The sequence below is a fragment of the Equus caballus genome, chromosome 11, assembly GCF_041296265.1.
Source record: "Equus caballus isolate H_3958 breed thoroughbred chromosome 11, TB-T2T, whole genome shotgun sequence".
NCBI classification, from domain to species: Eukaryota; Metazoa; Chordata; class Mammalia; order Perissodactyla; family Equidae; genus Equus; species Equus caballus.
This window is the reverse complement of record NC_091694.1, coordinates 36,586,011-36,610,666: the sequence shown is the minus strand read 5'-3', so window position 1 is coordinate 36,610,666 and position 24,656 is coordinate 36,586,011. Positions and strand designations below refer to the sequence as shown.

General features: G+C 38.3%; 1 protein-coding gene across 18 annotated transcripts in view; it reads left to right on the top strand.

Moving 5' to 3' along the window:
• Positions 1-24,656, top strand: part of ACACA (acetyl-CoA carboxylase alpha) — a 271,880-nt gene that overhangs the window by 114,204 nt on the left and 133,020 nt on the right. For all 18 annotated transcript variants that reach the window (XM_070227563.1, XM_023652967.2, XM_070227569.1 and 15 more), the window contains 15 exons: positions 778-987; positions 4,165-4,335; positions 5,398-5,559; positions 5,962-6,125; positions 8,473-8,623; positions 9,697-9,800; positions 11,559-11,640; positions 12,082-12,227; positions 13,269-13,419; positions 14,753-14,887; positions 15,238-15,384; positions 15,733-15,921; positions 16,621-16,721; positions 17,745-17,833; positions 22,639-22,763. In XM_070227563.1, coding sequence (XP_070083664.1) covers positions 778-987; positions 4,165-4,335; positions 5,398-5,559; positions 5,962-6,125; positions 8,473-8,623; positions 9,697-9,800; positions 11,559-11,640; positions 12,082-12,227; positions 13,269-13,419; positions 14,753-14,887; positions 15,238-15,384; positions 15,733-15,921; positions 16,621-16,721; positions 17,745-17,833; positions 22,639-22,763 — 2,127 coding nt within the window. The remainder of the gene's footprint in view (positions 1-777; positions 988-4,164; positions 4,336-5,397; positions 5,560-5,961; positions 6,126-8,472; positions 8,624-9,696; positions 9,801-11,558; positions 11,641-12,081; positions 12,228-13,268; positions 13,420-14,752; positions 14,888-15,237; positions 15,385-15,732; positions 15,922-16,620; positions 16,722-17,744; positions 17,834-22,638; positions 22,764-24,656) is intronic.

Sequence of the window (24,656 nt, the reverse complement as noted above, 5' to 3'; positions counted from 1 at the left end):
AGTATTTGAAGAGATAACAGCTAAGAATTTTTCTGAATTGATAAGAGATACCAAACATAGATTCAAAAAGCACTGTGAGTTCCACAGGACAGGTATGAAGAAAACCACATCTAAGCTTATCAGAGTAAATCTACCACCCCACTCCCCTAAAAAGAGACAGAGAAAGAGAAAATCCTGAAGCAGCTGGAAAAAAAGATTACTTTCAGAGGAGTAACAATAAGATTACTTTCAAAGGAGTTACTTGCAGGATAGCTGACGTCTCACAGTAGAAACAGTGGAAGCCAGAAAACATTGTGATGTTTTTAAAGTGCTGAAAGAAAATAAATTGCCAGTGTAGAATTCTGCATCCAGTGACAATATGCTCTGAAATGAAGATGAAAGTTCTTTGACTACAGCAATATCATATATGACATCATGTAAATAGGAAAGCATCTAGTCTGGAGCAAGTTGTTCATTTGGCTGTTTGAAGTTGATGACAGTATTTTGCCTTTCTGTGGGATTTGTGTGTGTGTGTTTTCAGAATAATTTGTTTTTACCCTTGTAATACATTGGATGTTTGTATGTTTTTGTATTCATCATTTAATATTGGTTGTATAACTAAGAATGCAATATCTTAAAAATAGATGAGGGCATGAACTATATTTTATTTATTTTTGTATTACTGATTAACACAGTCCCTCACACTGCTAGGCATCTGCCTATTGAAATTGAAGTAGCTTATCATAGAAAAAAATGCTTACCACTTAAGAATTTGCTTTATTTCCTTTTCTAATATAGGTTCAAGCTGAAGTCCCTGGATCTCCTATATTTGTGATGAGACTAGCCAAACAATCTCGTCATCTGGAGGTACAGATCTTAGCAGATCAGTATGGCAATGCAATCTCTTTGTTTGGTCGTGATTGCTCTGTACAGCGCAGGCATCAGAAGATTATTGAAGAGGCACCTGCTGCTATTGCTACTCCAGCAGTATTTGAACATATGGAACAGGTGTGTTTTAAAAAAAATCAGTGTACTCTTTTCATTAGGGACAAAGAAGAGAAATGGTTTGGGATCTTTAATCTTATTTTTTGTTTTTTTTAACAAGCTCATGGTAAGCAAGTAGTTCCATTTTCTAGATTGATTGTCGTTGAATCTTCAGATGAATTTATTCAAATCCATTCTCTCTTAAAAGGTCCTCTAAATTTCTTTTTTTGTTTCAAAGATTGGCACCTGAGCTAACATCTGTTGCCAATCTTCTTTTTTTTTTCTTCTTCACAAAGCCCCGCAGTACATAGTTGTATATTCTAGTTGTAGGTCTTTCTGCCTCTGCTATGTGGGACGCCACCTCAGCATGGCTTCATGATTGGTGCTAGGTCCCCACCCACGATCTGAACTGGCAAAATCTTGGGTCACCAAAGTGGAGCGTGCAAGCTTAACCACTCGGCCACAGGGCTGGCCCCCCTCTAAGTATCTTTAAAGTTTACATATTCTCTATTTTTGTATAGAAAAGAATCCCCCAACAGTTTTGCAGGGTCCCTTGGAAATAGTTGTAGTTTAGAGGTCTGAACATGGTCTTTTCTGGAATTGTGACTCAGTCTTCATTTTATTGGAGACATATTTTTCATCTCTTTTTTCTCTTGAATTCTAAACAAGCTAAATATGTGGTCATCTGTGTTGGAAGTTTAATTCCTCTGTGTGTGTGTGTGTATTAAGATGTATTCTTTAACTGCTTTAAGAAAGAGGCCTCCAAAATACAGTGGATTAAACATGGTGTAAGTTCTGTTTCTCTCTCTCATCATAGTTCAAAGATGAGCTGGCGCCAGGGACCCAGGTTTATTGGTCGGCCATTCACTAGAAAAGGGTTAGCAAAATACAGCTTGTAGGCCAAATCCAACCTACCACCTGTTTTTGTAAATAAAATTTTATGGGCATATAGCCATGCTCATTTATGTATTATCTATGACTGCTTTGTCACTGCTATGACAGAGTCGAGTAGTTGTGACACATAGTATATGGCCCACAAAGCTGAAAATAATTACTGTCTGGCCTTTTCTTGAGAAAGGATGCCACCCCTTTCTCTAGGGTCTCATCATCTTCCTGATTAAAGCTTGCTCACAAGAGTATGTTTACATTGTAGTCTGTGAGAGGGAGAAAAGAAGGACATGGAGGGCAAGCATATAAAAATATGATCTAGAATTCACACATATTACTTCTGCTCACATTCCATTGGACAAAATTCAGTTACACAATCACACCTAGTTGCAAGAGATGGTAGGAATTGTAGTCACTTACTGGGTGGCCGTATGCTCAGCTGAAATTCAGGAGATTCTGTTACTAAATGCAGAGAATTAATGATGCAAAGAAAAATTACTGGAGAACATTTAATAATCTGCCTCAGTCTTTTCCTCTGGCTCTGCATTATTCTTCCACACCCTTTTTCTTTCTTTAGAACATACTTAGCCTTTCCCCAAAGAAGACAGCCCAAAGTCCCATCCAGTTATTACGTTCAGTTCAAAGTCCAAAATATCTACAGTCCTCTCCATTAAATGTGCTTGTGGCTTTTCATGGGCCAGTGACCTGAAATATAAGTTATCCACTGCTTGTCATTCCTCCTTCCCCGATATACCTAATATACAGTGGTAGAACAGGAAGAGGATAACTCCCATTTAGAAAAAAGAAGAATGAAAAATACACAGTAATCATTGGTCCATAGCAGTTATTGAATCTTTCTAGGCAGAAATTGTGGTGATTTCCTGCCATGTCATGGAGTAATACCTTAGTTAGCCCTCTGGCTGCCCCTGGTTCTCCTCTCTGGAAGTAAATCCCTTGCCCATCATCCCAAGCACCTGGCTTGGTTCTCTAGGAAGTTCTTCCTTGTTCAGTTTTCTCTGTGATTGGGTTTTGGAGACCATCCCTTCTTTGGCAGAGCTTTCACAGGTCACTTCGTGCTGGTGCAGGATTGGGCCACAAAATTTATGCTAATTATCTGTCACAGGCTTTTGAAGGCCAGGTTTATTATTTGTTTAGAAATACAATTTGTTCAAAACTTAGTAAGGTTCTGGACTATTTGCTTCCAGTCTGCTTGAGGGATGAGTGACCACACTCCACGATTTCTAGATAAAATAACTTTTTCTCTTTTATTTGATCTTTGACATTGGGTTGCATTGGGGTGAGAATCTACTTCTAGTTTTGGAGTATGAAAGCTGTTAGTTTTTTCAATTTCTGACTTTCTAACCATTTTTCTTAGGGCTTAGTTGGCGTGTTATCAGCATTCCAAGTTATTGTAGGAGACAGTTTACCAAATGTTTTGTTATAACAAGGAGGCCACCAGCTTTCCAGTTTGCAGCGTTTCCTTGCTACCCACTACCTCATTGCTAAGCCAGCATCACATATTTTCATTTTTTTTAAATAGCAGCATCCTACCCAAATTTCATAATTTGGTTAGTGTACAGGTTAAGCTGTTGTAATAAAGAGATCCAAAAAATACAATGACCCAGATATGATAGAAGTTTATTTTTCCTTCCTATCATAATCTGAGGTGACCTCTCCAGGGCTGGTAGGACAGTTTTGCTCCCTGAGGCCATCTTGGGATTCGGGTTCTTTCCGTTTTGTTTTAACCATTCTTAGTATGTTCTCATTTGCATGGTTGAAACTGGTTTGTAGCATCATGACCATATTTCAGTCCATAGAAGGGGAAAGCCAGACATAGAGGACAAGCAATTTCCTTTTCAAAAGATGATTCAGGGATTATGCATATCACTAACTGATGCTGATATTAAATTGGTCAAAACTTAGTCACCAGCTATAAGAGATGTTGGAAAATCTAGTCTCTAGCTGATCGCCATGTTTCTAGGAAGACTACTAGGAATGCTGGAAGCTAGAGCTCAATGAAATGTCTTGTTACAGTATTGTTTTGCCTGCATGTACTTATGCCTTATAGGGTGAGGTTGCCCATGATCCCAAGTGAAAAATACTGTTTTCCCCCAGCTTTGATTTGGCTTTGTCATCCATGACCAGGGATCTTATGTAATAATCAGAGAGGGTGAAATTTATTTTCATGTCCTAAAAGCCTTTGGTGGTCCTTATAAACACAGGATATTTGAGTCAGGGAGAGGCTATAGATAAGCAGTGGTCCACCAGCTGGACAAATGAGATATTTACATTTGTTTATCTTTCTTCTTTGAGTGTGCTGTGAAACTTGCCAAAATGGTTGGTTATGTGAGTGCTGGGACTGTGGAATACCTCTACAGCCAGGATGGCAGCTTCTACTTTCTGGAACTGAACCCTCGGCTACAGGTAGAGCACCCTTGTACAGAGATGGTGGCTGATGTCAACCTCCCTGCAGCACAACTCCAGGTGAGTCACCCTGATCTTGGCCCAAAGAGTTGCCTAGAGAAGTTCTGAATGTCAGAGATGCCTGAAAAACTGGTTTAACCAGTGTCTTATAAGAGAAAAGCACCTCTTAGCTGAGTCTCATGTAATGTTCATCTCTCGTGCCGTGTGGGTTGTGATGTGTAGGTTGGTTTTCCTGATGTCGTACAAGTCTAGGAATATTATTATATTTTTTATCCAGACACATCTGATTTAAACTGTCATCTTTTAGAAAAACTTTCAAAATAATATGCTTTAATCAGTTGTTTTAATTATAGAAAACCTTGCAAGTTTGTAATTGTCCTCTACACGTTTTTACTGGTATTCTATATTGGAGCAATTCCACATGAGAGTGATGATCAAGGTTTTTCCTGGCAAAACTGTGGCAATACACATTTATATTTATAGTATTTAAAGTGGTAGCTGTCAATATTATTTTCTGCATTCAGCTCAGGAAACAAGTGTTAGGGGATGCAGTAATAGCTAATGATGAGGTTTGATATTATTTGTGTCTAACATATTCTTTGGGACATAACGTAACATTGGCAACCTCTTCTAGATTCCAATTAAGGACTAAAGATTGATTGATTGATTGACAGATTGATTGATTGACAGATTGATTGATTTGATTTTTTTTTCCCCCCAGTGGTTTGTGGGGATAATTATGAGGTAGTTATGATATAGTTAAGACTTTTTAGCTGTCTGAACTTTTTGGATAGCCATTGACACTGACTCTTCCCTTGGATGTTTTCATTCTGATCCCTTGATGGAGAAATGACAATCGAGGGAAATTCATGTCCTATTGCATTAGGAATTTGGAACTTTTTAAGGAGTGGGAAGTATTTAGCAACTTAATCTGCAGTGACATATTTTGTTTCAAGTAACATAGAGTTACTAATTCAATGGTTGTAGAATACAATCTATAAAATTAAAATGTTTTAGATGGTGGCTACTAAAATGAAAAGCCTTGTAGGTAATCTGATAGCCTACACATTTTAAGGAAAGTAACTGTGAAAAGTGAGTGATGTGTGTTTTATTACGTTTTAGATTGCCATGGGAATCCCTCTATACAGAATCAAGGATATCCGTATGATGTATGGGTTATCTCCCTGGGGTGATGCTCCCATTGATTTTGAAAATTCTGCTCACGTTCCTTGCGCAAGGGGCCATGTTATTGCTGCTCGGATCACTAGTGAAAATCCAGATGAGGTAACCCATCACTTAAAAGGTTTACACTTTTATTTTTCCTGTGAACTTTAATATTAAGATAGTATCTGAGGGCATACTTCTGAAATATCTTGGGGCTTCGTCTGGGGAGGGAAATTTATGAGGTTTCATCAGAGCAGACAAGTTAAGTGATCACTCTTCCATTGGTCATTTAATCCTACTTTAGTTTCTGTAGAGTCCTCAGTGGGTTTGTAGCAGTGGATGTTGGCTCTCAAGTCTTTATGATTATTGTGCATAATTTTGTTTCTGCTTTTGTATGTGATTAACACAGAGCCTAAACAATGAGTACATAAATGTTCTCTTCTTTGGAAATATAATACAGTCTCTCATATTCTTCATTCTCTAACAGGGTTTTTTTTAATTTTTAATTTTTTTCCCTGACAGGGTTTTAAGCCCAGCTCAGGAACAGTTCAGGAACTGAATTTCCGTAGCAATAAGAATGTTTGGGGTTATTTCAGTGTTGCTGCTGCAGGAGGACTTCATGAATTTGCTGATTCTCAGTTTGGTCACTGCTTTTCCTGGGGAGAAAACAGAGAGGAAGCAATTTCGTGAGTATAATATCATTTGATTGCATTTTTAAAAATAAATTTGTGCTAATCTTCAGTGAAGATGTGAGCGAGGGAATGAGACTCGTTTATCTGCTACAAAAGTACTGTCATGGACAACCTTTTTGAAGAAATATATCTTCGGTTGTACTTGCGTTAATGTTGTGTTAAATTATGCAGTGTTTGGCAGAGGTTTTTCTTTTTGTTGTTCTGAGCCTTTTCAAGTATTTCTGCTTTCAAATATTTTTGATAAACTTATGAAAATTATTACTTTAAAGACATCATATTTCTCCATAGAAACAATATTGTTATTGGAGAGAGGTCGATTCTTGACCAAGAGTTTGGCATCATATAAATCACAGATAAGATCTGTTATTAGTCACCAAAATAAAGGTATAGCTGTAAATGTCCTATAGTCATTTAAAATAATAAACTGAACTGCTTGTTATATGAAAATGGCATAAGAGAATTGTCCACATTGTTTATATAAGAGAACTCAGTGTCCAATGAAATATATACACAGCTTATACAAATATAACTAATGTATCATAAGTGTTATTAGTTAATATTGTATTAAACATATACAGTAAATTAATAACAATTAAAAAGTAGGGCTCTAGGGGTAGTTTTGACAGTTTAGGTATTGTAGAATATCCAAAATTCAACTAGTTCCTTGTATTTTTTAATTGTCTGTTTCCTTCTAAATGCCTTCCTGTGGCATTTAATGCCATTCCTTTGACCTTTGAACTATACACATAGACTAGCAATCCATAAGTATTTATTAATAATATTGGTCTTTAATAATCTTTTTAGAAGTAGGGAAGTCTCAATTTTTCTCTATTTTGTCCTCTGCAATTCTTCCCATTTATTCAAAACTGTAAGTGGAATTTTTCAAAATTAAAGCAGTGCCACCAGAAAAACCATCTGGTATAAAGTTGCCCTTTTTTTTTCTTTCACAGCCATATCCTGCTTTGCTCAAGTGAAGAAGGTTTACGCTAGAGCTTGCAAATCAATGACTTTCTGACAAGTCACAGCCACAGATGTGTTTTGATTGGCTTACAGAATGTTAATTTTTTAAAATTGCCCATATTTAAAAATTGGGAGATGGAAATAAATATATGGATTTCTGCCTTCTCTGAAAATAGGATGATAATGACACTGTTGGTTTTATATTCCACTTGGCAAAAGTTAACTGAAGCTTTGTGTGACTGCTTCTTTTAATTGAGAAGCAGTAAAAGTAATGAGCAAGTCATTCCATAGACGTCGAAAATGCAGCTTAAAAAAAAACATTCTAGGGGCTGGCCTGGTGGGATAGTGGTTAAGTTCATGCCCTCTGCTTCAGAGGCCTGGGGTTTGCAGGTTTGGATCCTGGGTGCAGACCTACACACTGCTCATCAAGCCATGCTGTGGTGGTGTCCCATATACAAAGTAGAGGAAGATTGGCACAGATGTTAGCTCAGGGACCATCTTCGTCAAGCAAAAAGAGGAAGATTGGCACAGATGTTAGCTCAGGGTCAATCTTCCTCACCAGAAGAAAACAAAACAAAACAAAACTCTCACATGCAGTGTCAGGCTAATACCTGACTGTACCCAGCCAGTTGCCTCATTGTATGGAAACCTTTATTTTATTTTATTTTTTTAAGGAAGATTAGCCCTGAGCTAACTGCTGCCAATCCTCCTCTTTTTGCTGAGGAAGATTGGCCCTGAGCTAACATCCGTGCTCATCTTCCTCTACTTTATATGTGGGACGCCTACCACAGCATGACGTGCCAAACAGTGCCATGTCTGCACCCAGGATCTGAACTGGCGGACCCAGGGCTGCTGATGCAGAACATGTGAACTTAACTGCTGTGCCACGGGGCCGGCCTCTGGAAACCTTTAAATTAAAGTATTAGCATGTGTCAAAATTCATTGAATGGTATACTTAAAATAAGTATGTTTTATTGTATGTAAATTATGCCTTAATAAAATAAATAAAGTGTAAGGAGAGGAGAATTATGCCCTAATTCTAGTTAGCAATAAACAAATGGAATAATGGAAACCCAGTAAGTGAAAGCTGAGGATAGTTTGCACATAATTCGTTCTGTACTGTGTGTAATGAAATGTATGTGATTTGCTGGTGCACTTAGGGTAATACCAGAATTCATAAGTTTACTGGCTTCTTGCAAATTCTCCTATCTGGAACACACGTAATGAACACACTTACGTTTGTACTGTCATTTGTTCTTGGAACTGTCTGTCTCTCTCTCCTCCTTCCTAAGACTCCAAAGGAATGAAACGATTCTTTAAAATGATTGAAAAACACTAAACATTTGTTGCTAAAACAGATCTGCCTTTGTTCTTCTCCCAGAAACATGGTGGTGGCTTTGAAGGAGCTGTCTATTCGGGGTGACTTTCGAACTACAGTTGAATATCTGATCAAATTGTTGGAGACTGAAAGCTTTCAGTTGAATAGAATTGACACTGGCTGGTTGGACAGACTGATAGCGGAAAAAGTACAGGTGTGTGTTTCTCTGTTTGCAGAAACAGCTTCTGGGATTGGGGATTTTGTTTTTTTTTTTTAAAGATTGGCACCTGAGCTAACAACTGTTGCCAATCTTCTTTTTTTTTCTTCTTTGCTTTTTCTCCCCAAATCCTCCCAGTACGTAGTTGTATATTTTAGTTGTGGGTCCTTATAGTAGTTGTGGCATGTGGGATGCCGCCTCAGCATGGCCTGATGAGCAGTGCCATGTCTGCGCCCAGGATCTGAACCTATGAAACCCTGGGCTCCCCAAGCAGAGCGCGTGAACTTAACCACTCGGCCACGGGGCCAGCCCCTGGGATTGAGTTTTTATAGACTTGTTGTATGATCAGTCCATGTCACTAGGTAAAATTTATTTTATTCTAATGTGAGTGGTTTTTGATCTACTTGGAAAAATTTAGGAGTTAGTGTAATTTTAGCGCTGTAAGAGTTCTTGCGCCTGTGTTATGCAGTCATTTTATATGTTCTAGTGTTACTTCCTGGGATATATTTGAAGAGAGGAGTGTAGGGATTGAAATGCTTTCTCTTTCCTCATTTGATGCTAAATCTGGTTCAGTTACCAACTTTTACATCTGTCTACCAAGTGCTAATGAGGGGCTTCATTTAAATCGACAGAGTTACCCCTTGTTCCTGAATTGCTGGAGTATTCTGAATTACCCAAGATTTTGTATAAAATCATTAGATTCACGTAAATTATCTGAAGGTCCAAATTTTGGTTATATACCATTTTTCTTTGAGATTATCAATAGCCAGATCTGTACCTTTTTGAATTTATTTCTGACAATAGCTTGCTTTTGAGCTGCTCTTTGATTGGCTCAGTGGAAATCTTGGGGAGAGTGAAGGGGAAGATGTTTTTCATCTCTGTTCAGGTGAGGCCTCTATTCAAATTCTAAAAGTAAATGTGTTTTTATCTAAAAAATCAGTTTGGGGCATAAGACTGGAGGGTCTCAATACTGTCTGTTTCTTCACAGTATATTTGAGCCTGATTTAAATTGAGGGGCCATGGTGCCAAGTGACCATGCTTTTGATCTGCTCTCTTTTTCTTCCTTGTAGGCAGAGCGGCCTGACACCATGCTGGGCGTTGTGTGTGGGGCTCTCCACGTGGCAGATGTGAGCCTGCGGAATAGCATCTCTAACTTCCTTCACTCCTTAGAAAGGTAGGCTTTGTTTCTCACAGACTGTGCAGGCTGACTGATGGTCCTGAGTGCAAGACTAAAGTTCAGAGACCCATTTATTCATTTCTCTGTTCTTGGCAGCTTGTGAGTGCTACCTGTTGTTAACTGACTATGGGGCAGGGGAGAGAAGGGATATAGGATTTATGGCAAATTATTTTAGAGTTCTAACTTCTGATTCTAGAAATTAGCTTACACCACAATTAGAATAGGTTGCTTTTTAAAAACTGGAATCCAGCTGAAGTAAACATTCAGTCCTGTACAAGCATCAAATCTCTTCGAACCTGGTGATGAAAATCTGGTATTTTTCTCTTACTTTGAACCCTGAATATGTCCTATATTACCTGCAACACCTTTCAGGAATTAATACTTGAGGCTGATATTCAAGATGGCCTCATGAGTCTTTCAAGTAGAGGATCAGATGGTATGGGGCTAAACTAATTTCTAACACTGGTTTTGGAGACTAAGCTGTGCCTTTGAGTCCCAGGAGGAATTTTCCAAGAGGCTAATCATTTTAAAGCACTTTAATCACAGGCACTTTATTTCCTTCTGTGTTGTTAGACTTATATCAGCTCCCATTTGAGGTGTCTAAAAGGAAGAAAAGAAACAAAATTTTAAAAATTGAACCAAGATTTCAGTTATTCAAGTCTTACGATAAATATCTTTCAACATGTTACTCTCATGGACTAAAACCTTCAGCAGCTCACATTAGCCTTCTGTATCAAATCTAAATCCCTCAGTGTGACTTTCAACTCCCTATAGACTTCGGCCCTTTTTTAGCAGTCGAGTCTTACTTATTTCTGTTTCTCAACATGCAATCTCTAACCTAGTTAAATGGTTTTCCTACTGGTGTACAAATGTATCACGTGTAATCTCCTCTACAAGCTCCACACTCCTTTTTAACATGTTTTTTTCAGCTTGTATTTTTAAATAGTTTCAGACTTGTAATAGAAGAGTTGCATGAAAGTACAACTTCTACATATTCTTTGCTCAGATTCTCCGATTATTAACAACTTGTCACGCTTGCTTTATCACTCCCTCTATTATTATCAAAAGTCTTTCTTGATAATATTTCCCTCCTTGGCAGTGTCCTTCCCTTTCCCCTCTTCCCAGCCGTGGCCTACTGCCTTTTGTTTTTTTAAGACCCCAGATAAAGTCCCAGTTTATAGGAGTAGGTGAGGGTTGATTATACTGGGGCTTTTTTTTAAGTTTTAATTTTGTCTATTTTTAAAAACAAGTAATATATTCACATGGTTCAAAATTCAAAAGGCACGAAAAGGTATATAGTGGAAAGTCTCCTTCTTATCTCTGTCCCCTGGCCACTCAGTTTCCTTCCCCTTAGTCAACCCATATTACCAGTTTCTTCTTTAACCTTCTAGGCTTATTGTAAACTTATATAAGCATATATATGTAATATTCTTCTTTCCACCTCTGTTTTTTTTAAAAGATAATTGGCAGCATACTCTAAAACTGTTCTATACAATTTCACTTGCTTTCTTGACTTAACAGTGTATTTTAGAGAGTATTTCATGTTAGTACATAAGACTTCATCTTTCTTTTTAATGACTGCATAATATTCCATTACATGGCTTTTTCATAATTTATGTACTAGTCCCTTGCTCATGGTCCTTTAGGTTGTTTCCAGTTGATAGTCCAGAAAATGCTCTAATCAATAACTTTTGAGATTCCCTTATAAACTTTTAGAACTTTCTAGAAGTGTCTCTCACATTGTTGTTCTTTCAGGGGTCAAGTCCTTCCTGCTCATACCCTTCTGAATACAGTAGATGTTGAACTTATCTATGAAGGAGTCAAGTATGTGCTTAAGGTATGCTGAAACCCACTGAAGCCTACAGCTTATTTTTTCTCTCTCTTTGTTAGCTTGCTTTCTATAGGTCAAGAGACAGGAAGAAAGTTTGATTTACTGCACGGCTGGGTATTAGTGAAGTTACGGTCATTATTTGTGTCAGTAGCCTGAAGCAGTATGATTCTATGAAATATTTAAGTTGTTTCTCAACTTGACTTCTGCAGCCAAGCGTTAAAGGGGACAGAGAGCAACCAGAACAGGGAGAGGAAGCATCTAAGGTCACCCTATTTGCTTGCAGCAGGGCTGAGCCATGCCCGCAGACTGATGCTAAGAGCACCAGTGCCGTGAATTTTCTTCTTCTCTGACAGACCTTCCTTACCTATATCTTTGAGGTATTGAATTTTTTCTGAGACTCCACCTGGGGACACACTGACTGTCCCTTCTGGTTCTTGTTCCCTATAGGTGACTCGACAGTCCCCCAACTCCTATGTAGTGGTCATGAACGGCTCGTGTGTAGAAGTAGATGTACATCGGCTGAGTGATGGAGGACTGCTCCTGTCCTATGATGGCAGCAGTTATACCACGTACATGAAGGAGGAAGTGGATAGGTGAGTGGCTGTTTGAGGTCCATTTGCTGGTCATTGTATCACCCTTTCCTCTCAGCAGTCACTAGCTCTTGGGATTTTTCAAGGCCTTTTTTGGTGCTCTTTTTTTTTTTTTTTTTTTTTTTTAATATTTTATTTTTTTCCTTTTTCTCCCCAAAGCCCCCTGGTACATAGTTGTATATTCTTCGTTGTGGGTCCCTCTAGTTGTGGCATGTGGGATGCTGCCTCAGCGTGGTTTGATGAGCAGTGCCATGTCCGTGCCCAGGATTCAAACTGATGAAACACTGGGCCGCCTGCAGCGGAGCACGCGAACCTAACCACTTGGCCACGGGGCCAGCCCCCGGTGCTCTTTTTTTAATTAAAAAAAGTGAAACAGTACATGCAGTTACCAAAAATTTCAAGAGTACAAAAAGTGTTTACAATGAAAACATTGTCTCTGCCACTCCATATGAGTAGACAATGAAAAATAACTTCCCCTCTTTTTAAGCAACCGTTGTTAACAGTTTCTTGCTATGTGCATATGCAAGTTACATATATGTACATATGGTGTTTTCTTTTAAATACATTCACAAATAAAAATAACCTTTAGATACTGTTCTGCACCTTATTTTTTCCCTTTAAGATATGTTGTAGACTGTTTAACACCAGTCGTTCAGTATTGTTGTGATATTTAAATGAGTAAATGTGTAAAGTGCTTAGAACATTGCCTGGGACATAGTAAGGATTCAAGAAATGTTAGCTATTACATCATCATCATCTTCCTGTTTTTTGTTTGTTTCTTTTTGCATAGACGTACTTGTTCTTTTTAATGGTTGTATAGTATTGCATTATATGGATGTATCATAATTTATTTAATCTGACTCTTATTGAAGGAAATTTTGGTTATTTGGCATTGTAAAGAAAGATAGAATGGATCTTCTGTGTGTGTGTGTGTGTATGAATAAAGTTTTCATATTTTTTTTTTTTAAGATTGACATTATTCTACCATTCTCCTTTACAAGCTGAGGTGCTTTATTGGCTTACGTACTCCCACTTATATCCTAGATATCGCATCACGATTGGCAATAAAACATGTGTGTTTGAGAAGGAAAATGACCCTTCAGTGATGCGCTCACCTTCTGCTGGGAAGTTGATCCAGTACATTGTGGAGGATGGAGGCCATGTGTTTGCTGGCCAGTGCTATGCTGAGATTGAGGTCAGGGTGGTGATTGGACTTTTGGGTCATGGGAGGGAAGGTGGGAAAAGTGTTGGCTGGATTGGACTAGGACTGAAGAGTAACAGAAAGGAAATAGAAAATAGAAAAGAAAGAACATCATTTGGTTTAATTGGAGTTATGAACCTTAAGATTTTAAAAACAAGTAGAAAGCTCACAGTTTTTCTTTGACAGATGAGGAATCTCTAGCTCTAAAAATAGATACTAGGCAACAGCACTTATTGAGTGTTAGGTGTTATGCTAAGTGCTGGTTGCACAGAAAAAATATGATAGGTGGAGTGGGGTCGCAAAACAGACAAGTAATGAAATGTGAATTCTGAGAGAGCTAAGCAAAAAGTGCAGAGGGCTACCTAACCCACATCAGTGTGGGGCTGGGTAGAGGTGGGTGGATAGTAAGGAAAGACTTCCTGAAAGACAGTCTTTGATCTAAGTTTTGAAAGATCGATAGTAATACACCAGGTGAAGACGGACAGGGAAGAATGTTTAAAGGTGAAGGAACAGCATGTACAAAGGCAGGAAGCTAGGGAGTATGGTATATCTAGGGAACTGCAAGTACATATTGGTATTGCTTGAGAATGGACCAACGTTTAATGGGAAATGGCAAGCAAAGATGCTAAATCAGTAATCAGAATTTGAGATTGTGAAGGACTTCATAAGACACACTGAGAAGTTTAGACCATCCTGAAGACAGTGGGGATTATTGAAGGATTTTACACAGAAAAGTGATATAAGATTTGGGGTCTAGAATGATTGCTTTTAGTGACTTTCTTGGAGGTGTATACCAGGCAGGGAAATCTGTTGAGAGGTTTTTGAAGTAGTCTTGACCAGAAATGATGAGGGCCTAAACCAAAGGGACAGCAAGAGAGGAAGATTTTTGAGAGAGGTTTAGAAGATATACTTGGCTGGGCTTGGTAGTTGGTAGATAAAGGAGAAAGAGGAGTAAAGAATGAGCCTTAGGTTTTGGCCTGGATATCCTAGGTAGATAGACAGAGTGAGCACCTGGATCCGTGAGTGTGAGGAGGCTAAGTTGTTCATCACTTCTAAGTACCAAATAAGTACAAACACAAACTATGGCAAAATGGATTTCAACGTTAGGAACAGGAAATGTCAGTAGCTGTCATTAATCCCTAAAGCTAGTTCTGAAAAATTTTCTAATTGCCTTCCTTTGTAGTCTGGAGGTTTTGATAGATTCCCATTTTTCTGGATTGAATTAGATATAGTCCAACCTAGATGCTGAGGGAAAAACTGACCTGTTTAAATTATTCGTCTGTGTAAAGAGAGGTCAAACTCTAATTTTATTTATTTTTCATTGTAGGTGATGAAGATGGTAATGACCTTAACAGCTGCAGAGTCTGGCTGTATCCATTATGTCAAAAGGCCTGGAGCAGCTCTTGACCCTGGTTGTGTAATAGCCAAAATGCAGTTGGACAACCCCAGCAAGGTCCAGCAGGTGAGCAGGAAGGTAGTTTTAATATTGTTCTCCAAGAGCTGATTACATGGCGGGTAGTTTGGAGGAGCAAGTGATATTAATGCTTGGTTTGACAGTTTTTCTTAAACTTTTTCCCCCGATCTTATGCCTTGTATTTGTGCCTATAGTATTATGGAACTAGAGTTTGCAAGGGTTACTATAATACGAAGATTCTGTGATTCCCTCATGATGCTTCTTCCATTGACTTTTCCTTATAGTAGGGTATGGTGAAGGGATGTCTTGATCTTGAATGATGAATCTAAGTTGCAGTGGTGTGTTTGTACCCTGAATAGAAGGTAGTGGATGACTTGATCTCTCATTGGGGTTGACAGGCTGAGCTTCACACGGGTAGTCTGCCACGGATCCACAGCACAGCACTCAGAGGCGAGAAGCTCCATCGAGTGTTCCACTATGTCCTGGATAATCTGGTCAACGTAATGAATGGATACTGCCTTCCAGATCCTTTTTTTAGCAGCAGGGTATGAATCATTTCTCTTGGGGAAGGGACGTACAAATAAGGTACCTGTTCTCCAAGATAGTTTAAAAGTTGCATAAGAATTTTTTTTAATAAGGAGGGAAAGAAAGCTATTTGGCCTGGAACTCTCCCATATTTAGTTGTGGGATTTGATGTCTTTAAATCCTTGCTTCTTAGCTGTGTCATTGACTTCACATTTAATTGCAATTTAAACCAGAGAACAAGGGCAGTGTTAGATGCTTATATTGCAGTTTCACAGTAAATACTATATAATAGTGAATTCAGATATATCATTTTATTTGGGTGATTATGGTAATTTTGTCTGGATCCTATTTTATTATTTCCTTCTCAGGTAAAAGACTGGGTAGAGCGGTTGATGAAGACCCTCAGAGATCCCTCCTTGCCTCTCCTAGAATTGCAAGATATCATGACCAGTGTCTCTGGCCGTATCCCCCCGAATGTGGAGAAGTCTATCAAGAAGGAAATGGCTCAGTATGCTAGCAACATCACATCTGTCCTCTGTCAGTTTCCCAGCCAGCAGGTATTTATAGAGTAACACTGTCATTTTCTACCGGCTACCAATGCTGGAGTTCATGTTGTGGGATTCCTTCCTATTTGCATCTTCCTTACTATCTGAGTGTTGTGCTTTTGCAGTTTTAAGCATTTTGCCCTTCGCAAAACTGCCTCAGGCTACAAGCCCAATAATGAAAGTGCTGTTTGTGAAATGTAAAGTATCTCTGGTTATGAGAAAAGCATATTGGCCACGTACTCCATAGAGGTTTGTTCTTGGGGCTATGCCCTAATTAGAGGTATTTGGGTGAGTTTAAAGTAGAGGGATATTCATAGTTTTATTATCAGACTTCCTTCCTACCTCAGCAGCATACCTACCCTTTGCCTATAAAGCAAATTTATATTTAGAGAGTAAAGCTGGGCAAGTGGGGAGTAAAGTTTGGACCTTGACCTTAAGTGTATCTTGCCTCTCAGGGCCTCTGGTAGGATGGTAGTTTTTATGATGCACTCTTTAGTTCATCTGGGAAAGAGTGAAAAGAAAGAAAAGTTGCTTGCTTATTTAACACAAGCCCCTAAACTATGTCCAGTAACTTCTAGCTGCTCCCAACAAGTGAAAGATGGTAATTGTCATGTTAAATTATGAAGATTCCTAGTGGTGATGCTATACAAGCTAATGTTTTGGGTCCCTTCATTGAGTTGGGCTTAATTTTTTCCCTTTCTTATGCTTTAGATTGCCAACATCCTAGATAGTCATGCAGCTACACTGAACCGGAAATCTGAGCGGGAAGTCTTCTTCATGAACACTCAGAGCATTGTCCAACTGGTGCAGAGGTACTTACATGTAACTCCGGATTCTCAGACCTGTCCATCCCCATACTTTCTTTTCTTCTAAGTAGTCAGGAGGAGATTCGACTTAGAGAAATTAGGAAGTACTTGCATCTTAGAAAATACCTTATTATCTACTAAATATCTTAGACTTGTGAGCTAAAGCTAACGCTCATACTCAATATTTCTGATGACTCCTTTCTAATCTGCATCTTTCTGTCAAATATTAAGGCACAGAAATTTCATTGTTTTCTTTTGCCTTGCAATTTTGCTGAAACTCCTAATTTTTCTTCTGGCACAGGGCCCAATGTGACATTTGTTCTTAGCTTATGGAGCCAACTATTGAATTAAAGGAATATTCACAGAACGTTTTCAACTTTCAGATACTTATAAATTTTTCAGATATCTCTTAGCTATTTCAAGGGTATGGTAATCATTTCTACCAAGCAGTGGGAACTTACCAAGGTATTGTTAGGTAGGGCTATCACGTGGGTTTCTTTGTGTTTTTTTTTGTTTTTTTTGAGGAAGATTAGACCTGAGCTAACTACTGCCAGTCCACCTCTTTTTTGCTGAGGGAGACGGGCCATGAGCTAACATCTGTGCCCATCTTCCTCTCCTTTACACGTGGGACGCCTACCACAGCATGGCTTGCCAAGTGGTGCTGTGTCCATACCCGGGATCAGAACGGGCGAACCCCAGGCCGCCGAGAAGCGGAACGTGTGAACTTAACCACTGTGCCACCGGGCTGGCCCCTCACGTGGTTTTTTATTTTGTTTTGTTCTCCTTTTTTCTCTTTTTCTTTAGAAAAGAATCTTGTCTATAGCCGGGTTTCTTTTAGGCTTGAAATTTAAATTAATCTGGTTAGTTGATTCTAGGCTGGCCCCTGTCCTGCCCTATATTCAGAGGGAAAGCAGTTTGGTAGAAAGTCTAGAAAGTAAATCTGGGCCCCAGGTTTATTGTTTAATAGTCTGTTATTTAGTAGTGTTAACCTCTCAGGTTTTTCAGTGGAGACTTTTTATGTTTGCCTAGGTACCGAAGTGGCATCCGAGGCCACATGAAGGCTGTGGTGATGGATCTGCTGCGACAGTACCTGCGAGTGGAGACACAATTCCAGAATGGTAAGCCTCTTCCTGAGGACTCTGTATCTGAGACAGTTTCTCCTTTACGACTGTGCAACAGCTGAGCTAGTTCATCCTGTCACTAACATTTGTCATTGACGAACTGTCTCCTTTCACCACTCCCTTAAAAACTAAACCTCCATATCCCACGGGTGCCAAAGAAAGAACAACAAAACACAACTTGATGAGCTTATGAATTCAGTGTGCTTCTGGGAAGGACCTGAGATAATTTTTCTAGTAGAGATTAGCATTCACGGTTGATGTCTTCTTGATCTTGTGTAGTGAGAGTTGGTTTATTCATGACCAGGTTGAAATTGAGAAACCGTATCTGAAGAGCTTGCCTCTCAGCAGCTAATCCATGGATTGGACCATAGGCATCTGAAAAAGGCTCAGATTTTCTAGTATTTTTTAGTGTATCATTTAGGTGGAATTTATCCCTGGCTTTCTCTGAAGAGCTTCACTAAATGATGTCTAAAGTTTCTAAATGTGAAACACCCTGGCTAAGATGTTAAAGGTACATATTGCTGATGTTGCTTCCTGCCACAAGATGGCAGTGAAACACCATAGAATTTGAAATATTTTCTAATGTTTTCTTCTATTTTGATCCCTTTTACATCCTTTAAAGGATGGCTCTGCCAATCATAACCAGCAAAAATCCTCAAGTAAATATGAGCAAACTGAATCCAGCAATATATACAATATCAAAATCAAGTTTGCTGTATCCCACTTTAATTAATGCAAGCCTGATTAATATTAGAAAAACCATTTAATGTAACTTATCATTTAATAGATTAAAAGAGGAAAAAGTGTGGTCATCATCTCAAGATATGGGGGGGAAGCATTTAAGAAATTTAATATCCATTCATGGTAAACTCTTGGCAAACGAAAAATGAAATGGAATTTCTTTAATTATGTGAAGATCTTCCACAAAAAAATCTATAGGATACATACATCATACATAATGGCAAAATGTTGACAGCATTCTTCTTTTGTTTTTGAGGAAGATTAGCCCCAACATCTGCCAGCAATATTCCTCTTTTTGCTGAGGAAGATTGTCTCTGAGCTAACATCTGTGTCCATCTCCCTCTACTTTATATGTGGGACGCCTGCCACAGCATGGCTTGATAAGCAGTGTGTAGGTCCACGCCCAGGATCCGAACCGGTGACTTTTGGGCTGCCGAAGCAGAGGGTGCTCACCCAACCACTAAGCCACTGGGCTGGCCCTCCGAAAGCATTCTTTTTAATATTAGGAATAAGACAAGGACACCTGCTATCACTGCTTCTATTCATTGTCATACTGGATGTCTGAACCAGAGCAGTAAGAGAAGAAAAAGAATTAAAAGGTACAAGGACTGGAAAGGAATAAGGAAATAAACCTTCCACTATTAGATATGATATGATATCTACCTGGAAAGCCTCAGAGAAGCCACGTATTTATTATTAGAATTATTTAAAGTATAACAAGGCTGCTGGATATAAAAGTTAATGTAGAAAATTCAAATGTATTTCTTTATGGTATAACTGTTGTTTAGAAAAGCAATTTAGAAAAATATGTCTTTTAAAACAGTGACCAAACTGACCCAGTAGCATAGTCGTTAAGTTTGCATGCTCTGCTTTGGCGGCCTGGGGTTTGCTGGTTTGGATCCCAGACGCAGACCTACCCACTGCTTATCAAGTCATGCTGTGGCAGGCGTCCCACATATAAAATAGAGCAAGATGGGCACAGATGTTAGCTAAGGGCCACTCTTCCTCCGCAAAAAAGAGGAGGATTGGCAGCAGATGTTAGCTCAGGGCTAATCTCCCTTAAAAAAAAAAAAAAAGGCAACCCAAAGTGAAACACTAAGGAATAAGTCTAACAGAAAATGTACAAGCCTCTTTTGGAGAAAAATTATAATCAGTGGACAATAATCAAGAAGACCTAAATAAATATTGTGGTCTTAGGTTGGAAAATACACTTGCAAAGTATTGATTCTCCCTGAATTCATCTGTAGATTCAATCACATTCTGATAAAAATCCTAGTAGGATATTTTCATGGAATTTGTCAAGCTACTTCTAAAATTTGCATGAAAGAAAGGTTTGACAATAACCAAGATACTTCTAAAGAAATACAAGGTGGAGGGATTTGTCCAAATATCAAGATTTGCTATAAAGCCATGTTAATGAAGAGATTCTAATGTTGGTTAATAGACCAATGGAAAATAGCAGCCCAGAAACAGATCCACACATATGTGCAAACTTACTTTATAACAGAGCAGACATTGTAGATCATGAGGAAAGGGTATACTTTTCAATAGATGATACTGTGACAATGGGTTATTCATTTGCAAAACCGAAGAAGGAAATTGGATCCCTACCTTACACCATACACACAAAAATCAATTCCAGATAAGTTAGAGACTTAAACATGTACTAAAGAGGCAAAACTACTAAATTTTTTGGAGAATATCCTCATGACCTCAGAATAGGAAAGATTTTGTCATAAAAGACACAGCAAGTGCAAACTATAAAGGAAAAGGTTGATTAATTCAACCCCACTTAAGAACTTCTGTTCATGAAGAGATAATAGACTGAAGACACAAGCCACAAAGTGGGAGAAAATATTTACAAAACATATACCTAACAGAAACATTAGTACCTAGAATCTATAGAGAACTAGTGTGAATCAATAAGTAAAAGACAACCTAATACAAAAATAAACAAAAGATATAAAAAGATAATTCACAGAAAGGGAAACACAAATGATCCACAAACTTATGAAAAGATGTTCAGTCTCATTACTAATAAGAAAAATGTGGACAAAACAACAAGGAGATTGGCAAAAATTAAAAAGTCACATGATCTTCTTTCCCTGTTTCTGTAATTGGAAGTACAAATTTCTAAAGTGCAGACCACTTTGGAAAACGGTTTATCAATACTTAATAGAGGGGAATTTTTTAAGACTCTTCAACCTAGCAATTTCACTCTTAGATAATATATCCTAGAGAAACTCTTACACATGTTATTAGGAGACATATTCAGGATTCTTGTGGCAGCATTGTTCGTAATAGCAAAAAAGATAGGAAACAATCCCAAAATACACAAGTAGAATAGATAATTGAATTCTAGCATATTTCTACGATAGATTACTATACAGCAGTGAAAATGGGTAAACCAAGGTGCACATGTGAACAAAAGAATCTCAAAAACGTAACGTTAAGGGAAAGGAACAAGTTACAGAAGGATCCATACACAGTGATTCCATTGTTATCATTGAAAAACAGGAAAATGAAACTATATATTTGTGATAAAAGTAAAGAAAAAAGCAAAAGAATGATTAGCATAAAATTCAGCTTAGTAGTTGTTTCTGAAAAGGAGCGCATAGGATCCTTCAAAGATACTAAAGATACTCTTAACATAGATGGTAGTTACATGGGTATTTATTTTATTTTTCTGAATGTATATTTCACCATTAAAAGTTTTTAAAAAGAGAACATGTGGTATCATTACTTGCTTTCTGCTTAGTGTCTCCCCTGCCTACCCCAGGGTAAATATTCTTTTTATTTGCCGTGGTCCTCTTAATTCCTGTTGCCAAGATCTATTTCTGTTCTCACTTCAAAGCTAAGTCTTGGTCAGGAAAAATATGAATTCATATAGGATAACCAATTTTTAAACAGCTTCTATTTTGTTCTAGTTTCATTTTGAAAAAAAAAATCTTATGTCAATCTCTAGTATTTAAAACAGATAAAAGCAGAGTTGACCTGATTGAATGTACTCAATATTCTAGGAATCCATGGTAATGCCACTGTTCTGATTTGTAACTTAATATGGAGTCGGAACTGAAGTGGTAATCCTTCCCTAGTTTCATAAAATTCTGACTCTTGAGGCTATTCAAACACTAATTCTCCTTTACTTGGAAACTTAATTCTGAGGTACAGTGTTTTCTAAAGAACTGAATATTGCTTATATCCCACCATAGATATTACTACAGTATACCTGAAGCTTATGCTTCTGTTGCAAAACATAGCTTTCCCAGCCAGAACTAACCTGCCCCTGGTGGCCTTATGAAAGACCAGTGAAAATATACATAACTGTACTCTCCCTACAGACCTTTTGACTTAATGCAAGGTTCTCCTTGATCTATGCCTTAGTGTGGATTTGGAATTCTTAAGTATTGCTTAGCTGTTTTGTGGACTTAACAGAGGAAAATGTTGATTGCGGAGGTAGCAGCCATCCTTCTTGAAGATATTAATGATTGTTTATATGGTTTTATTTTTGCTAAAACTGTTCCTTCTACTTAGGATGAAACATTTTCAGTGAGTCACACGTGGAACCAGAATTGCAAACTGGGGTATACTCTAAAGATCATCAGGTTTAATGTTATTGACATTTCTTGTTAAGAAGCAGAATCCTCTTTTCTAAGGAGATCATTCCAGGGAGCTAAATGAGAGGCTCTAGAGTAAGGGTGGGAGTTAGAGTTATCCGCAACCCCTCAGACTCTAAAGCACACCCTCCCTTCACCTCCCAATGTTTTTTAATGAAAATGAGGCCAAGAGAGGTAAAGTGATTTGCCCAGGAGCACATAGTAAGTTGGTAACAGAGCTAGGCTTTGAGCCCAGGGCTTATACCAGATTGCCTGACTCCTAGTCCAGCATTCTTTTTCCTAAACCACGCTGCCAACTCTGTACAAATCCATCTAAGAAAATTCTTAAGGTGTTTGTTCTCACTGCTTATCAGGTCCATTATAGACCTATTAAAAACAAATAAATGGCATGTAAACATGAATATTCATACATGGATGAGGACCATTTCTTTTTGTTACTTGCAGGTCACTATGACAAATGTGTGTTTGCCCTTCGGGAGGAGAACAAGAGTGACATGAACACTGTACTGAATTATATCTTCTCTCACGCTCAAGTCACCAAGAAGAATCTTCTGGTCACAATGCTTATTGTGAGTATCATTTTTCAGAACCTTTAAGGATGGTTGATGGAATGAAAAAGCATTTCTTCTCATGGCTGTGGTCAGAGAAAAACGCCTGTCTTTTTTTGTTGTTGTTGTTAAAGATTGGCACCTGAGCTAACAACTGTTGCCATTCTTCTTTTTTTTTGCCCCCTGCTTTTTTCTCCCTAATTCCCCCCAGCACATAGTTGTGTATTTTTAGTTGTAGGTCCTTCTGGTTGTGGCGTGTGGGACACCCCCTCAACGTGGCCTGACAAGTGGTGCCATGTCCGTGCCCAGGATCTGACCCAGCGAAACCCTGGGCCGCGGGAAGCAGAGCGGGCGAACTTAACCACTAAGCCATGGGGCTGGCCCACCTCCTGTCTTTTATAATTGTGGGTTGAGTGGTACTTGGGTTGTGCATTAACAGTTTCTCACATCTACCTTTGTCCTTGACCTGAAGGAACCTGCTCTGGGGGGAAAGGATTGATCTGGCTATTTTGCATATAGTGGTGCACAGGAACTCAAACCTCTTCACTCTACTTAGAGATGCCCTGTGCTTCTCCATTCCTACTTTCACTCATGACAGTAGCTTTAAAATTTAGTCTTATCTAGCCAGTGTACTTTTTCATTATAACTCTTATTTGTTCCGTGAATATAAGCAATGGCTCTCATGTCCAAAACTTAAAAACCAAAAACAACTGTTAGAAATCCAGTACTGTCCCTCCTCTACCAAAGAAATTTAAATTTATTATGGGCTTTTTTTGTTCCCTTTCTGTTTTATTTACATGGAAATCTGAGCTTCAATTATTGTATTGGTAGTAGATACATGCTTTTATCTCCATAACCTAGTACTATGAGAATTAGTAGAAAGTAGGAAAGAGAGGTGAGACTAGTAAATGTGAATAGGACTAATGTACATTTGACCAGTGGGTAGAATTTTTGTGGGCTTGAGGATTTTTAAAGATGATTTGTAAGTCCTTCACCGCTAGATTTTTCTGGTTCAGTTAATTCTAGGAATCAGAGAACAATAGGACTGACTATTCTTAGAGTCCCCCACCCCATGAACAATTGCATGCTGCTGCGTGTTTGTATTTTTGAGGGGCGTATGGTACCTTTTTGCTCCTAGAGTTTCCTTTCTTGTCCCTTTGTGGAATTGGCATGTTTGGTACTTTAATTGCATCATTTCTTTTTGGAGGAAGAAAACTAAATCTTCACTGCTTTTTTTTTATTTCATAGTTCAGAATGAAGGGAAACTATCTACCTCACATCTCTGGTTAGCGACAGTGCCACTCACTGAGTTATCTGCCTAGCTGGTTAACTCTCAAGGATATAACATTTTTTAGAATAGCCACTTTTAAAAATATGTAATTACAGGGAAAGTTCATTACCTTTGCTACTGTAGAAGGGCTAGATGGTGGGGAAAACAGAAGATGCATCTGAAAGGAAAAAAAAATATCAGCACTATGTAATATTTCAACTTCCCCAAGTGACAGAGTTCAGCAAAGAAGTGATACAATCTATGACAACTTGCTATTTTTTTTCCTCAGTCAAAAGAGGGAAGAAATTTCTGACTAGTTAGATTTTTTTTTTTTAATTTTAATACAAGGATTGCTAATTCTCATTTGGATAAAGCCAAGACTTTCTCGCAGAAAAGGGAAATGATGAGGAAATGGAAGAATCTGTCAGTTTGGACCTAAAATGGGGTGGAATTTGCCTTTTTAGGAAGTTAATTATGGTGAGTTTTCGTTTTATTATGATTACCTTTTTAAGGACTTAACAGTTTTCTGCACTAAAAATAGACCAAAGCCCAGAATCCTTGGAGCAGCAGAAGAGTAATGATCGTCCAAGACTGTCGCTGGGTTTCTTAAATTCTAATTTGTAAGATATAGGGGCTCGGCTCGC